The sequence below is a fragment of the Mangifera indica genome, chromosome 14 (assembly GCF_011075055.1).
Source record: "Mangifera indica cultivar Alphonso chromosome 14, CATAS_Mindica_2.1, whole genome shotgun sequence".
NCBI classification, from domain to species: domain Eukaryota; kingdom Viridiplantae; phylum Streptophyta; class Magnoliopsida; order Sapindales; family Anacardiaceae; genus Mangifera; species Mangifera indica.
In genome coordinates, this window is record NC_058150.1 from 6,224,827 (window position 1) to 6,241,225 (window position 16,399).

General features: G+C 34.0%; 3 protein-coding genes across 6 annotated transcripts; 1 reads left to right on the top strand and 2 right to left on the bottom strand.

Moving 5' to 3' along the window:
- Window positions 1–298: 298 nt before the first annotated feature.
- Window positions 299–2,717, bottom strand: LOC123197063. The gene is made up of 3 exons (XM_044611247.1): window positions 2,380–2,717; window positions 1,733–1,756; window positions 299–800 (listed from the first exon to the last, which is right to left on the bottom strand). Exons 1-3 carry the CDS (start codon window positions 2,570–2,572, stop codon window positions 454–456), a joined length of 564 nt encoding a protein of 187 aa, XP_044467182.1. The 5' UTR covers window positions 2,573–2,717; the 3' UTR covers window positions 299–453.
- Window positions 2,718–4,060: 1,343 nt separating this feature from the next.
- On the top strand, window positions 4,061–7,477 carry LOC123196965. Of its 4 annotated transcripts, none has more exons than XM_044611131.1 (4): window positions 4,061–4,508; window positions 4,709–6,226; window positions 6,501–6,570; window positions 7,158–7,477. In XM_044611131.1, the coding sequence occupies exons 1-4, from the start codon at window positions 4,185–4,187 to the stop codon at window positions 7,256–7,258; spliced, it is 2,013 nt and encodes a 670-aa protein (XP_044467066.1). In that variant the 5' UTR covers window positions 4,061–4,184; the 3' UTR covers window positions 7,259–7,477. The 4 variants fall into 4 exon arrangements, with proteins under 4 accessions (XP_044467066.1, XP_044467065.1, XP_044467064.1 ...); XM_044611129.1 differs by having other exon boundaries at window positions 4,062–4,508; window positions 4,709–6,427; XM_044611130.1 differs by lacking the exon at window positions 6,501–6,570 and having other exon boundaries at window positions 4,709–6,427; window positions 7,158–7,308.
- Window positions 7,478–8,063: 586 nt separating this feature from the next.
- LOC123196576 (cell differentiation protein rcd1-like) lies at window positions 8,064–12,445 on the bottom strand. The gene is made up of 9 exons (XM_044610629.1): window positions 12,284–12,445; window positions 11,202–11,273; window positions 10,919–11,008; window positions 10,315–10,357; window positions 9,609–9,715; window positions 9,405–9,500; window positions 8,854–9,044; window positions 8,694–8,763; window positions 8,064–8,347 (listed from the first exon to the last, which is right to left on the bottom strand). The coding sequence occupies exons 1-9, from the start codon at window positions 12,443–12,445 to the stop codon at window positions 8,243–8,245; spliced, it is 936 nt and encodes a 311-aa protein (XP_044466564.1). The 3' UTR covers window positions 8,064–8,242.
- Between the last annotated feature and the right edge of the window lie 3,954 nt (window positions 12,446–16,399).

Consider the following 16,399-nt stretch of genomic DNA (forward strand, 5'->3'; position numbering starts at 1 on the left):
GGGGTTCTGAATAGTGTTATGAGCCTTACCATGCTATGGGCTGACATAGCGTGCACTTTGACAAACCATGACCCTGCACAGCTCGTGGGCACAATAGTCCTCGCCAAATATGCCCCAACATGTGGCTGTGTCTATTTGGAAGTGATGCCTATGGTTACCCCAACTGCAAATCTTAAAGCTGAAAAACTTGGCTTTTATCTCGCATCTGTTTCATTTTACCGTAGGGTACTTTTAAGTGTTACAAATGGGAACTAACACAACAAAACAAGCTAATTTGAGCTTTTCCAGAGAAATTTGGTTCCTTCAAAGAGCTTCATTTCATAAATGACAAAATGCGTATAATAGCTATTAACCACAATATAAAGAAATGAGATTTGAGAGTTCTATCAAATTCGTGAATGTCATGCCCTTGGGGCAGACCTCATGAATATTTATACAAAACCATGGCCCAATCTACGCAGCTTGGGTTGCTCCCTGAGTCTGAGCACGTGACTTGGTCATCCCTTCTTTCCATCCTTTCTGACGAGCCCTTTGCTCCCAAGTTGCTGTCAGTTTCTTCTGCGCCTCTAATGCTGCTTCAGCTTTCTCCCTTGCTTCTTCACATGTTTCCATACCTGAATTACACTTGTCTGCTTCCTTCTGGTACTGTGAAGTTAATTTCTTAGCCTCCAGCAGAGCCATGTCAGCACGTCGCTGATTCTCCACAGCTTCAGCTTCTCGGAGCTTCAGTTCCTCTGTCAGTAACTCTGCAAAATTCCTTTCATTGTCTTCACTCACTTCTGGGTCATGCTTTGCACAATCTGCCCAATAAACACATTGAACAAAAGATATAGGTTTCACAAACAGAGTGCACGTAAGGAATCAAATAGATCAGAGACTAGAAAGATTCTATAAGTACATCATTGACTTAAAATTTCTGAACCAGCCAGTACATACAGTAAAAACAAAAATGGAAATTAGACTTCTAACTTGAAATTCCTAATACAAAAGTTCGTGAAGCGAACAGAACTACAGAATTTGATATCTAAATTAAAAAAAATGATATTGATGATTATGGGTAGTTATTTCTAAGGGTTCTTTCATTGGTAATTACCTGTACGTGAATATGGGTTCAAGCAAAATGAAGAACAACAACTAACACCAGGATTAGGCTATGAATACATAAAACACACATAAATGACCAAATACCATCAATAAATTAGCTACCATGCCTTTTGCTTCATCATCTCAAAGCTCAGTCAGACTGTTCTCAAGTTAAAAGCAGTTGAACATCAACAGTTTGGCCTCATCACAAGGTTAGTTAATTCATTTGCAGGGAAACCAGGATTTGGTTTCTAAAAACAGCTTCTCATGAGCGTATAAAAGCCATCTATGGGCAATAAGATTTAGTTTATGGGTCCAAGACTATAACAGGGCAAAGGAGAAATATATTGGTACCATTTTTAGGATAGGAATGGTAGAAGAAAGCAACCAGAAAACGCAAGTTGCATTTTTTCTTTGATCATACCAAAAAACCAAGGAATTTTCATAAAAGTTCATTGAATTCAAACCACATTCTATTGCTGACCAAGCAACAAGATGCATTAGAATAGCTTGAAACTGAAGGGTATTAGGGATTGTAACAATTTTATCTATGTTCCTAATCTTATGCATACATACATTTAACAAAAATATAAACAAACTGAAATCAATAACATCCTAGTCTAACTAGACATCTGATGAAGGAACTAACCTGTGAAGGATGCGTTGCTTAATCCTGCACAACCATAGACAAAGACACTGATATAAGTACAAGTTTGATGCTAATTCGAATTGACAAAAAAAAAGTAGCAGAATGTTAAAAAGTCTATATAACTCAACTTATTAGATTATGTAAATGCTGAACAAGTTCCTCGGTTACACATATCACACACAAAAAGCCATCACAATACATTCACATCAAATGCATATTCAGAAAAACTAAGACATACTTGCTCAGGTCTGCGCACACAGCACAAAACTATCAATACACATGAGATAAGCAAAATTTAAACGCTTATTTACGCAAGAGAACCAATTTTGCAAACTTGATCAGGACCAATACATTAAAAAATGTTACTCAACAAATTAAAGTATTTATTTTTCTCAACGAATCATGTTAAACTATGGTCCATCTAAAATCAATTACGCTTTAATAAGAATTTGCAAAAGCATACAAATCAACAATAACCTGAAATAATAATTAAGCATTTTTTTCAAGTTAATTAAAGTAAGAATTATAGTAGAAAAGGTTACTAACATTGAAATCACATATGAAAGGGGCAAAATTAGAGTGCAGATCAAAAAGAATGAGAGGAAATCAGGGATCTGGGGAGATCGGAGCGCAAAGAAAGAAAATACCGTCAGGGATGGAAAGGAGAGGCTGAGAGGAGCAATCACAGGGGCAAGGATCGCAGTTGGTGGAGGAACGGCTCACAGTGGCTAAACCCTCCATGAAGTGCCAGTACAAAGGTCGACCCACTATGTAACCGAACAAGCACACTCCCATTAAAACCAAGCCCACTTTCAGTATTGCCGCTTGGTTCATCGGCATGACTATGGAGAATGATATGACCGTTCGTCCCTTTCCTCTTCCAATCACCTATGCTCGTATTTTATAATATTTTTTTGCTCTACGCGGTAAAGAATTGGGCTGTCAATCACCGGCAGTGCACGGTGCATTGATAACCGCAGATTGAATCATACGTATTTTGTAAATATACTGATATACGTATATATTAGCCAAATTTTGAGTATACAAATATTTTATTATATCTGATATTATATTTTTAATTCAAAATCATTCGAATATGTAGTAATATACATTAAATATATATTTATTTGCATACGCAAAGCGGATACGTATGGTTTTATTAAGGGCCAAAGAATTTATTTTCACCTAACTTTTGATATATTTTCAAAGTCTCACTTATGAGTTTCAAAAACTCAAATATCCATCTATAAGTTATACGATGTTAACTTTAATCAAAATCGTTAATTATATTGGATAAAATCATTATTTTATCGCTAAACTTTAAAACTCTAAGAATTTACATTTTCTCCCACAGTTTATAAAACTAATAATTTTTTCTCCATCCAAAAGTTTAAAAAACTCATCGCCCCACCCCAACATTTTCTTCTCTAGCCATCAACCTTTCCATCGGAGCAAGTTCGATAGACGAAGAGTCTCTTCGTCTCTTTGGTCAAACGAAGATGAATTATCTTCATCTGATCGATGGATTAGTATAAGAAGAATCTTCTGATATAGATCTATCAATTGAATGAAGACGATTCGTTTTTGTCCGATGAACCTACTCTGATGGGAAGGCCAATAACCGAGAAAAAGTTGTTGGGGTGGCCAGTAGATAGCGATATCGGATTCTGATTGTCTAAGAATGAAAAAAAAAAAAAGGGAATTTTTCAAACTTTTGGATGAGAGAAAAATTGTTAATTTTTTAAACTAGGGAGAAAAAATGATATAAAAATTTTATACTTTATAATTAATGAATTTAGTTAAGGTTTATAATTTATAAGTGGGTATTTGAGCTTTTAACACTCGAATATAGAACTTTGGAAACCGATCAAAACTTGGGTGGCAACATCCCTTGGCCTTTTATTCGGCCATTAAATACACAACTGAGGCTTGGTCAGTTTATGGACGAAATTAACCTCTTCTCCCATTTTGTTAAAATTTCAGTCCATACAGTTTAGAGATTTGGATAAAAAGCCCTTGGAAAAAAACTATGCTGGTTAATTCAGTTTTGACAACCGTCCAGGGGTTAAAAAGAAGAGTAATGTTATGTGTATTTATTTTTTGTACATAATTTATGTATATAGTAATGTGTCATCATATAATTAGATGATTTTAAAACATGTGTTATCATATGATAAAAAAATATCTAATCATATGATAACATCTTATTTGTGTACATAAATTATATACTAAAAATAAATACACATAATTTTATTGAAAAAAGAAATCTGATTTTGTAACACAACTTCAGAAAAATTCAGTTTTACCAGCGATGAAACGTAGCGTTTTATATCTGCCACTCGAGGAACGACATCGTTTAGAGAAACGCTGAAGCTCTGTCCTGTCTGGTAACACTGAAACATAACTAACTTCCAACGCATAACCGCCGATCTGGATCTCACGAACCCTAACAATGTCGGTCGAAATTCCGTACGATCTAATCAAACAAGTACAGTTCGCAGTTCTCAAAGAAGCCAAACTCTCCTCATACGATCCAGACGACGTGTCGATTCCTAAGTTACCGTCCTTTGAATCTTCCATTTCTGAGCTTGACCCATCTCCGCCGTGTCTCCGATGCAGGCATTGCAAGGGAAGACTGCTCAGAGGTGTAATGTCTTTAATATGCGTGTTTTGCGGCAAAGAACAAGTTCAAGAAGAAACGGCACCTGAGCCTCTTAATTTCAAGTCCACGTTTGGCTGCAGTTGGTTACTTCAATCCCTTGGCTTAGATGGATCTGTAAGTCCTGTTTTTAACAGTGAAAATTCAATTGAATTTTTAACAATTTTAATTTTTGTAATTTACGATTCATAGCGTTGTCTTCAATTTGCCGATGCTTTTGTTTGTTTATATAAGTATTTATGAGTAACTTGAGTGGGTGAGGAGTTAATTCTGGTGCATGAATGATGCGTTGTTAGAACTGGGACTTTGTATTGTAGGAGATTGCTGGGGTGCCTGTTAAAGCAAATGAACTAAACAGAGGACAGCGTACAGGACAGGAAGAGTTTCCATTGTCGGATACTCTAGATTTAGAAATTAAATGGCAGCCTGATTTGGAAAAAGTTGAGAGTGAGAGTGATAAAAATCCTTTGCATTTAGTTGGTATCAATCTTGACAACTTTTTCACTGAAGGGGACAAAGACATTGTCTCAGAACAGCAGGTGGTGGAAGACGAAAATGATGATGCTAGTGGAGATCATGATTTTCAAGTTCGGGATTGTCATAGTTCTTTTGAGAATGTTAAGCATTTTGAGCCAGCTGTGAGGTCTACAGAGGATGTGAGTGGTGGTGACTCATTTGAAGGTTGGGAGGCTACCTTCCTATCTGCTGATGATGGAAATACTAATGAGGAATCTAAATTGGATTATCCTGTTGTGGGGTTGTCAGTAGATCTTTCTGCCCACATGGATGCAGTGTTTGGATCTGAAAATATTGGTTCTTCTGCAACCAAAACTAATGACTGGCTTCAAGATGATCTATGGCATAGTTCCAACTCTGGGAAATCAAGCAAATCAAACCAGGTTGATGTGACTGCAACTACGGGCGATTTTGGAATGGGGGAGAATGTGAATAATTCTTCTTCCACGAGTATTAATTTTATTCAAGATGCCCAATGGAAAAGTGAAAGCAACATTGCACCTGATAACAAAATCATTCATGACGAAGATGATTCATTTGATGCTTGGAATGATTTTGCTGGCTCGACAACTTTGGAAAATCCTACTAATATTGGTGAGGCCAAGCAGTTTAAAGTGACTGCAGTTGTTGAAGATGGCGGAGAAGTGGAGAAAGCAAATAATTTGTCCTCTGGAGGTGTTGATTTGGTTCAAGGCGATCAACTGCAAACTGATAACAATGAAATACATGATAATAAAGTCATTAATGATGAAGATGATCCATTCAATGCTTGGAATGATTTTGCAAGCTCAAATAGTGTACAAGATACATATAACATACAAACTGGCCCGGCCAAGCAGTTTGAAGTGAATGCAAATATTAAGGATGGCGAAATGGAAATGGTTAACAATTCTTCTTCCATTAATGTTGATTGGTTACAAGATGATCAATGGCAAACCACCAGTAAGAAAGCACCTGATAATAAAAATGCTGATGTGGATGATGATCTCTTTGATGCTTGGAATGATTTTGCGAGCTCAACTAGTGCACAAGATACTTTGAAGAAACAATCAGGTCAGGCCATGCAGTTTGAAGTGACTACAACTACCAAGGATGATGAAATGGTGGGAAATGCCAATAATTCCACAAGTATTGCTTGGATTCAAGATGATCATTGGCCAATTAGCAGCACCAAGACTCTTGATGGTAAAATCATCGGTCAAGGCATTGATTTATTTGATACTTGGAATGATTTTAGAGGCTCAACAAGCATGCAAGATGTTCCTAATCAACAAACTGATCCAGCCAAACAGTCTGAAATCACAGCAAATGTTAAGGAGGTGAATAATTCTTTTTTTGATTGGTTTCAATTTGATCAAGGGCAAACCAACAGGAACAAGGCCCCTGGTGACAAAACTACTGAGGAAGACTCTGATTCATTTAATGCTTGGAATGTGTTTACAAGCTCAACTAGTGCTCAGGATCCTTTCGTTAAAGAATCTGTTAATCATGTGGCATCATCTATTGAGCAGACTTCAGAGGTCAAGTTTATAGGAAGTAACAACAATTTGAATGATGATTTTGGTAGTTTTACTCAAGCACATTTCATTTCAGGCACACTCAGTGATCAAAATGGTTCTAAAGATGTTAATTTTATACAGTCACAGCCTTCTGTCTCAAAAGGGTTTGCATATTTGAGCTGCCTTCTTCTTTCTGTGGATTAGAGTTTACTTGAATTTAAGTTTTTGTTTTCAAAGCACCTACTAAATTGCATGGGAAACTTATCTAAAATCCTTAGGTGATATACAGACATTAATTTTAAGATAGTATCAATACTCTTTGTCATATTTTCACACACAAACTGTCTCAGGTTATATAACACTTCTAGGAAGAAAGTTAGCAGCAGAGATTCGCTTTTAGCAGAAATATAGTTTTGCAAGGTAGTTGTTTGCTTGGGTTAGCCATGCTGCAGGTTGTTTGATGGTTAATCTGTGAACCACTGTTTTTTGCTAAAGGACATAATTCAAGGTTGATTACAGTAGTGAATAGAAGGATAAGAGGACTTTTGGAATTGCATGATAGTGCAGAATGGCACTTGGTACTTCATCTTTAGTTCCTGACAGGATTTTAAATGTAAAGCACTAATAAAGTTTGTTAAAAAATGATTTGCCTGCAACATGCAAATAATCTGTTGGCCTTCCTCTGGTTCTGCTTGTCGAACAAAGAATTGAAGCAAGTAACCTTTTTTTCATATTTTCTGTCTTGTTTCAGCATGCTTGATGTTAATGCAACAACTGGCGGAAATGCTGGAGAAGCTGCAAAAAGTGAAAATGTTTCGAATACAACCACTAAGTCAACAACTAATGATGTAGAGATGCTAATGTCAAAGATGCATGACTTATCATTCATGCTTGCTAGTAATCTCTCGGTTCCATCAAAACAAGATGAATTTGGTTCATTTTCTAAACATTGAGACATTTTCTTTTACTTCAGTTAATCAGTATATATTATTCGACGTCTACTCTGTGTTCTATGCTGTTTGATCCATATTCCAGTATTCCTTTATGTATTAAAGTCAGCATATGCCTTCATCTTCTGCCCTTTTGTTTTATTCATTTTTACTCCAAATCATATATTTTCTTCTGTTGTGTATTGATTAATATCTTGTAGTCATACTGGAAATGATATAATTTAAAACTTGGGATATGAATGTTTTATAATGCTTAATTATTTTTAGTACCTCATTTTTAGGGGTATTCACAAATTTGGAAACTTGGGCAACATTAAAGAATAGAACGTTGGTTTTCAATTTTATTTTAATTTTTTTGTCGTCCACATCGTCATTGTCGGGCATTGGAGCAATGAGTAATAGACGCAGGCAAAATAATAGCCAAGAACACGAAAATGATGAACTGAACTTTCCCATTGCTTTTGCCATCTTTCTCTGATAGTAGAAAATTTAGTCTCATTTTCAAACTGGATTTTGGGAAAAGAAACTCCACAAGATAAGTGGCATGATTGCAGAAACAAACACTTGGACATCTGCTAATATTTTCTTTGATTCTTCCTGATTGAACTGGATCATGGGCAGAGCTGTGTATGGCTGTGCCATTTAAACACTAAGATATGGGTGTGTGTGTGAAGGTACACACTTGAAAATCTGGACAAATTTCATCATATTCAGAAAGATAAATTAAAATTTATTAGGCATCACGTCTGGCCTAAATATGGTTTACAGTTAAAAGATGCATAGTTTTCTGGTTACACTAAATTACATCTCTCTTTAACACATAAAGCATCTGGATGCGCATTGATAGCACAACATAGATAATATTAGATGATAAAGGCACAGTGCCCTAGCCTCTGATGCGAACATGTGATTCCTCAAGAGCTACTGGTCGTTGTCTGACAGAGACATTGTTGATCAATTTTCTAAGGCATTCCATGGTATTGGGGTCACCCTAAAAGTGAAAGAAGCACAAGAAAAGGTCTAAGTAAAATAGTATTTGTGAAATTTCTAAATAATAATCATGCTGTTGCCAATATTCATGCAGTTCATTACAATATCAGCAAAACTACTGATCTCAAAACAGATTAAGAGATTCGGAACTCTGCCCTCTCTCTCCCTTACATAAATGAATTTGAAGATCTAATATTGGGCACATTTTTTTTTTATATTATAGACATCAGTTTTACTGCAGACTAGATATGGTAAATCCATGTCTGTGTTTGTAGATAAAATGAACTACTTTACTAAGAAATTTCTTAGTAGCTAACAGGAAGAAGAAAAGTTTCGGAAGAGCATACTTGTAGGAGGCCAAAGAAGGTACTGTCTGTTAAACTTAGAGGAAAACAGCATCTTAGTCCATCGCATGCTCTACGTGTCAAAATAAAAATCTAAAATTACAAATCTATGCTGGCGTTGTGTGCGTGAATTGTATCGAAAATGCATTTAAATTGTATTAACCTTGGATTTTCTGAGAGTCTAAGATAACAACCAATAATAAGTTTTAGCAGCCGTTTGGAGGGTTCTTCTGCAAATTTTTCAATCATTTGCCTCAAAAGACGAGCCACTGCAAAAAACCTTTCCGCAAAAGTGCAGCAATACTTCAAACCCTCATCATCCAGTAAGATTTTATGAACAATAAAGGTGGCAACCTGTGAAAGTTGATGCATAAGCAGAGTTCATTAGTGTACAGAGACTTGCAATACATTTTAAATGAATTGTTCAAGCCATATATCATGAAGAAATTTGTATCTATAATTCTCTAGACTCATAGATGTCAATAAATATGTTTAAAAGGGAAACAAAAATAGAAAAACTTTAAATTTGTGAGTTGTCAAGCTTTTATATCATGATTTAAAGAAATCAAGAAATTTCACTCCCCAAAGAGGATCCATCTTAATCTATTTTTTGGATCCATTGGCTCAAGCTGTTGTGTAATTGCTTGTATGCTTTTACTTTTGATATTGCTATACTGTACACTAACAATAGTTTGAGAAGTAGCAGTCACTTACTGTTTTTGATAGCTCAGTGCCCACCTCCATGCTGACCAGGCAACTAGGAAATGCTTGAGTGTCAAGAAGGAAAAGAACAGCTTCTGGATCATTGGACTGCACAGAATGAAAACATTCAATACTTCTGTTTTGCTACTTTCAAATAGAGAACTAAACTCTGCAGAAGTAGGAATTAATAGTTAAAGAACAAAGCAGAATAACTACCTTCACCAAGGCACCGATCACACCTAAGCTGGCAAGCCTCAGATATTCATAAGCCTTTTCTTTGTTCTTAATGTTCAGAAAGGGGTACAAATACTGCGGCAATTGAGCTGCAAAAGACGAAATTGAACTACTAAAGAGGTCCAGTCTCATATGTAAAACTAGACGAATTGATGATGCTATCTTAGCTGAATGAGATAAATACTCTTGAACAGCTATATCAAGTTATGCATTATTAAATATATTCCCTAATCATAAACCTGGAAGAAAATATCTTCAGAAGCCTCTTCTTACAGTGCTCATAATTAAGTCAATCAAATACATACCTTAAACATTGCAGAAGCAAAAACTATATATCTCTGGAATCACTTGTGTGAACAGAATTGTAAATATTATGTTTTAACTCAAGGAGGTGAAGCTCAATGCATTATTACTACTGAAGCATATGACAATCAGTAGGTCTATGTGATAGTCAAAACACCGTACGAATCGTATAAAATTTTGCCGAATAATTGAAAACAGAATTTGTAAAGTATGCAGTGTCAATGGATGTTAACAATAAGTACACATTTAAAACCTATCGTTTGACGCATATGTTCGTTTTAAATTATCTCAACTATATTTAACTAAACTGAGATATTACTTGAACTTCACAAGATTGAAGCCATGAGGTTCTTGTACATTTGAAGGATAAGAAATGTTAAATTACCCTTGAGAAACTTCTTTCTTGTATCTGGGTGGGAAGCTATACACTGCAGAACAAAATAATGCATCAGTTATATGTCATGGTGATTGAGATTGATAGAATGCATAAAGCAGCCTATGCTCACTAAACTGAAAATAGATTAAAAAAAACTGGCAGTAATGCTAAGGTCAAAAAAAATATGGGGCATATATATTCTGCTGCTTAGATGGTATTGTTTCTTGACCATTTAGCACTTCGCAGATTCACTGCAAGCATCAAAGGCGGTAGGCCTTGAGCCAGTGTATAGACCTCTCACCTAGAGTTATTCTTTTGCATAATTTTCTGATACTATAATCTTTTCACTGAAACTAATTAAGTTGTATTAGAATAATCATCTCGGACCATCCAAAACCTTGCCAAATACTAAGAACCATAAAACTCAGAATCTGTGTCCACATCAAACATAGGAACAATGCTAATTTAATGAAAACTTTGAAAGGGTTAACATCACAAATTTTCTCCGAAACATCTATCAAACTTAAAGAGAATAATAAGCAAAGCATATATATATGTGTGAGTATTTAGGAAGGGGGTTGCAGAAGAAAATTTTGAAACTTTAGAATACAACCTGAAATAAAGCAAGGGCATTAGATACCCTGTTTGATACTCTCTCTGTAAGATTTGAAGAAGATAGCAAAACGTATACCGATATTATTTCCTAAAATAATGATAAAAACAATTTTTGTGATTAGTATCATCACTAATATATTATACGCTGCAATAACTCTCCGAACTAAAGTGTTTATAACACCAGAAACCAGGGAAAATACTAGTATGTATGATGCATTACAAGGAAAATTTATTACTACAGAAGGCATCCATTAAATTTGCAGCCAAATGCAACACCCTACCTGTAACAGCAAAGTAACTGTGCCAAACGAGTCCCATAACAATGGCGCCAAATCTTCACGATTTTCTCTAACCTGGGAAAACAAGTACTTACATAAATTGTTCAAAAATATTAGGCACAAATAATGCATATGAAGTGGCAGTAATCTTTCCTTGTAGTCATTTTGAAAAAAACTTGGCTTGGGATTCAGATAGAAAATTTGATTCTTACTATTGCAGTATATGTCACATATAGACTTCAGGTGGCCAGAGCCTCTAACTACATGAGGCGATAAGAGATGGACTGCATCAACAGGAAATTTTTTTTTGTTGATTCTTATGATAATTACATGTTACTTTATTTTCTGATTACGTGTCAAACGAGATCTAAGTTGATAATCATTGTTCGATTTACAACTATGATTATCAGTTTATAGAGAAAAATCTATGCATTTAATTCGAATGCGACAAATCCTAATGATTGTTAAGTACACAAGTGAAAGACAAATATATAAAATTGATATATCATATATATAAATAACAAAATATATGGTTATGTGGTTCGCTATCTTGAGTTTGAGATCAATGACTTTAATTTCTCAACCGAATCCTTGGAGGTTATCAATATATCAACAAATCAATCAGATTGATTAAAGAAGTGTGTTACATTAAAATCAAGAAAAGGAAAATAGAAAGTGTCAGCCTACCAAACAGCCCTTTCACATATTTAGCAAAGTAAGTACATTAGAATGTGATCATTGTTTCTCAATCAGGATTAGATTCAAATCAATATGCCATATCTTAAACCCAATTAAGGATCTCCATTCTATATTAATCTAGTTCATGATCAAGAACTAAAAGATGAACAAAACAATTAATCAGCTAATTGCTGATCAAAAATCAAAACAAAACAATAACGATGAAACAATATGTTGTGACTTATGGTTTGGTGGTCGTGTTTGTTTACCGAGAAAACAAATATCAAACTAACAGATATTGCATGTTAGGAATTCTCTTTTCTGCCATCCTTTTTTTTTTTTTTTAAATTATTATTCTCAGTTGTTTTCTCGGTAACCAAACAAGTCCAATCCCAAAGAGATTTCACCTTAGAAAGGACAATGAGAGCACGTTCTCGGGTTTCATGGGATTGGAGAGCCTTAATCCACTGCTCCAACGCTGCCAATCTTTCAGCATTAGCGGCAGTAGACTTGTTTGGACCCGCCACTGATGGTGAGTCTCCCCATATCGATTCTGGTAAGTTTGCCATTCCCCACAGAGAATTATTTTCTTTCAAACAAGATAATTAAAATATTTACCAGAAGTTATAATCTTATATAAATGTCGAATTTGTCTCTTCTGTGTTGACCAATATTATATGAGTTGAGTGGCACCACACGACTGGAGCAACCAGAGTGAAGACAGAGTTACTCTAGCGTAATGTTTTTTGTCAGGAGTCTCAGTCTTCCCATCTTGACTAAACTTTTCCCCGGTATTAATTCAATGGATTTATTGTTAGGGTTTTTTTTTTTTTTTTTTTTCAATAACACTAAACATACCGATCACATAATCACATAATCACATCTAGGGTTGGCAGTGAAAGGGGATGGAAAAGATCTCAATTTTCATTTTTATCCCTATTACGAGTATAAAAATAATCCTATACCCTTTCATTATAAAAAAAAGGTCTTCTCTTTGTCCTTGTCCTGTTCTTGTTCTTATCTTAGTTCTCATGAAAAAAAACTTTTTTTTTATATTTTCTAAATACAACATAAATATATTAAATAATAAAATTAACTAAAATTAAAATTAAAATATAATTTTAAATATACCAAATATTATATATCAATTACATTAATATATATAAAAAAATATAAAAAAATTAAAAAATATAAAATTATAAAAATATATTAATATTTTATATAAATATATTAATATAAAATAATGATGAAGGAGACGAGGATGGGGCATAAATAAAACAGGGAGATATAATAATTTTTTTGTCTCTATCTTAATCTTTTTTTTCCATTTATATTGAAAAATTCCTTTTTTATTAGAATAAAAGACTTTAAACTCAAACCAAAATTACCATCTTTAATCACATATATATAACTTGAACTTGGTCCGCCCATGGTTTTAATTAATAATTAATTAATTGCCAGGATCTTTTTACCAAAATTGAATTTTAGAAAGTGGTTATAATTTATTATACGCAGAATCCTAGTCCTCAGAAGTGCAGTTGGTCTTATATATATTTATGCGTATGAATTTTGGTCTGAACAAGTGACGTCAGAGGGTGGTGAAGTGGATGCACGTGTGGCTCATGCAATATATGTATTTATTGTTAGCCAAAAACTAGAAGAAGACAAAGCTTAAGAATGATGGCTTCCGGTTTTGATTGACTCTTGAATTTCCACGTGGTGATAATAAGGTGGTTCAGTTGACCACTTTTCGTTTCTCTGGAGTCAACTATTGGTTCTGTCGTCTTACAATGACCTGGATTTACAGATCTTCCTCTGAAGATTGGTACTTTCTAAGGTTCCTAGTAAACTACCCTGTCAAAAATTGCCCTTTTTTTTATATTTAATTATTTTATTTTATTTTTTATAAAAGACTAAAAGACAATGCTTTCACCTAATATCTCAAATAATCATCTTTATCTTAAATAAAAACACTCCAATAAAGACAAAGATAGAATCTGATTGATAGAAAGAGATAAATAAAAAGAGAGTTAATAAGACTGAAAATGATAAATTTTATCGTATTTGATAATAGTTTCAAAATCTTAAGAAAAAATTATTATTTTTCAAATTTTAAGTGAAAAAAAATTATTATATTTTTAAATTGAGGAGAGAAAATTTAATAAAACTTTAATTTTTAAATTTTTTTTATTAAATGACAGTTTTATCTTTAACTGAAATTTTTAATAAAAATTTTCTTATGGGTGAGACTTCGATTTTTTTAAAGTTGAAGAGTATGAATTAGGTTTACACCTAACATTTGGGTGGTTTTATAAAAAAATTTTGAAATTTATATATATATTTTATTTTTGGGATAGTATCTCTAAATTTACTCCTCTCAATTTTTAAATCTTTGTGTTTTAGGTTTGGAGTCACTAATAATACTTGATTTTATAATAATTATAATAAAAATAAAATTTATTGTTCATAAGTACTCGTATTCATTTTTATTTTTGTTGGATGAAAAAAATAAAAGATTATATGCAATGTTAATCTTAGGGTGCGTTTGGTTGACGGTTTTTAAGTTTACTTTGGTAATCTATCTTTTATTCCCTTGTTTGGTTTATCAGTAATAAAAGATTACAGTAATCTTCTATTACCAATGCTGACGTGACAGGTAATATAGATGGTAATCTGATTACCACCTTCACCTTAGGTATTTAAAGATTACTGGGGTAATCTTGAGTTTATTATAGAAAAATTATTATTTATTAATTTTTTGAGATAAAAATAAATTTATTTTTAATTAATATAACAAATAATATAAAAAATATTTAAAAATAATTATATTTAAAGACATTTAAGCAAAATAATTTACTAGTAATCTTTTATTATCTTTAACCAAACACAATAATTATTTATACCTATCAAATTTTATCAAACACAATAATTATCTTCTAAGTAATCTATCTTCAAGATAATCTTTCTATTTTAGTAATCAAATATTACCCAAACCAAACGCTCTCTTAAAGTTATGTACAAAGAGAAAAGACAATCCAGCGGACTTGCAAAATGTGGACATGGGAATCCCCCCTGGGCCCTGACCCCCGCCAACAATGACCAATTTATGGTTGCAGCCCCAGTAAACCTGTTGCTAATGCAGTCAACTGCACCATTAAAATAGTCATGCCTGGTACAAGCATGGGGGACTCATCGAAATGTCATCTCCATAGGAAGAAGTAGATTGGTCGCTCTGGATAATTTCGAATACGGTGTCAGCTAAGCCGAAGTAGTTGTGGTTATTCTTGCCAATTTTTGGGTAGTCCACCATGACCGGAGCGAATCGCTTGTTTGAAGAGATTCTGATGGAGTATGTAGGTTGTATGTCACAAAAATTGAATCAGATATGTATATGACTGGTTCCTGAAACCACATTATTGGCACTATTTAAACTGTTAGAATTACATAATTTGTAGCTGTAATTGTAGTGTAGATGTTACTAGCTTTGTGATTTATGGGCTAACCTTGGGCAAGAAATTGGAGCTGGTGATGATGCAATAGGCCGGTAGAGCAACACAATGGAGCTCAGGGAAAGAGCGTAAGCTCCATATAAGGACCCAAATATAACCCAAGCACTGCCTGAAGTGGAGCTTGCCAGAGAAGGTAGCAAATACGGGGTTGTGTTTGCAGATTAAAATTTCAAGTAGGCCAGTGGTCCTTTTTTTAGTCATTGAAGCCGGTCCGCCAGATGGTGGACACTCTAGAAAGGCTGTTGTGATCGGTAAGCAACAGCCGGGTTTCCAGCCCCTTTCATGGATCACTGAATTAAGTTTAATGAATTTAAAAAAAATTAATTTTTTATATTGATCGAGTCAAATCTAGTTTTATATCTGATCTAATTGAATAGTTTAAACATTTTAATTCATTTAAAAAAAATTACATGGGATGTTGAATTATTGAAATTTTCATGTATCAAGTAAGGCTAGACGGCATACTTCTCAATTTAGATTTGAATAAATTATTATTTTTTATTCAAGATTTGGAGATCCCATAAATTCACACTTCAGAATAGTTAACTTATAAAGTTTCATTCAAATTATTATAGCTTTATTGAAAAAACAATCTAAAAAGATTAAAAGTCGTTTCATCTCCCGAATCCTATCATCTACTTGCTCACCCTTTTGTCGTTCCAATAACAACAATTCCAGCAACAACCTCCATCACCATCCATTCACCTCCAGCTCTACCTTCTTTTTTTTTTTTTAATATTTTTTCCGGCGAGGGGGTGTAGGGATGACGATTGGGTTCTTGTATGTTGATTTGTAGATTTTAGGAAAAAGAATGAAGGTGCTGGTGGTGCAAAGCACATGGATCGGACCACACGGATGTTGGTTTTGATGTGATGTATGTACTATCAGACAAGAAATCGTCACATGAGCTCAATAGTTGCCTGCACCATGTCTGCTTCAAAAGTTAGAGCACAACTTTGACTGAGTGATTGGATCTGTCCATTGGATGGGCTCTGATATCATCTTCATAATGAC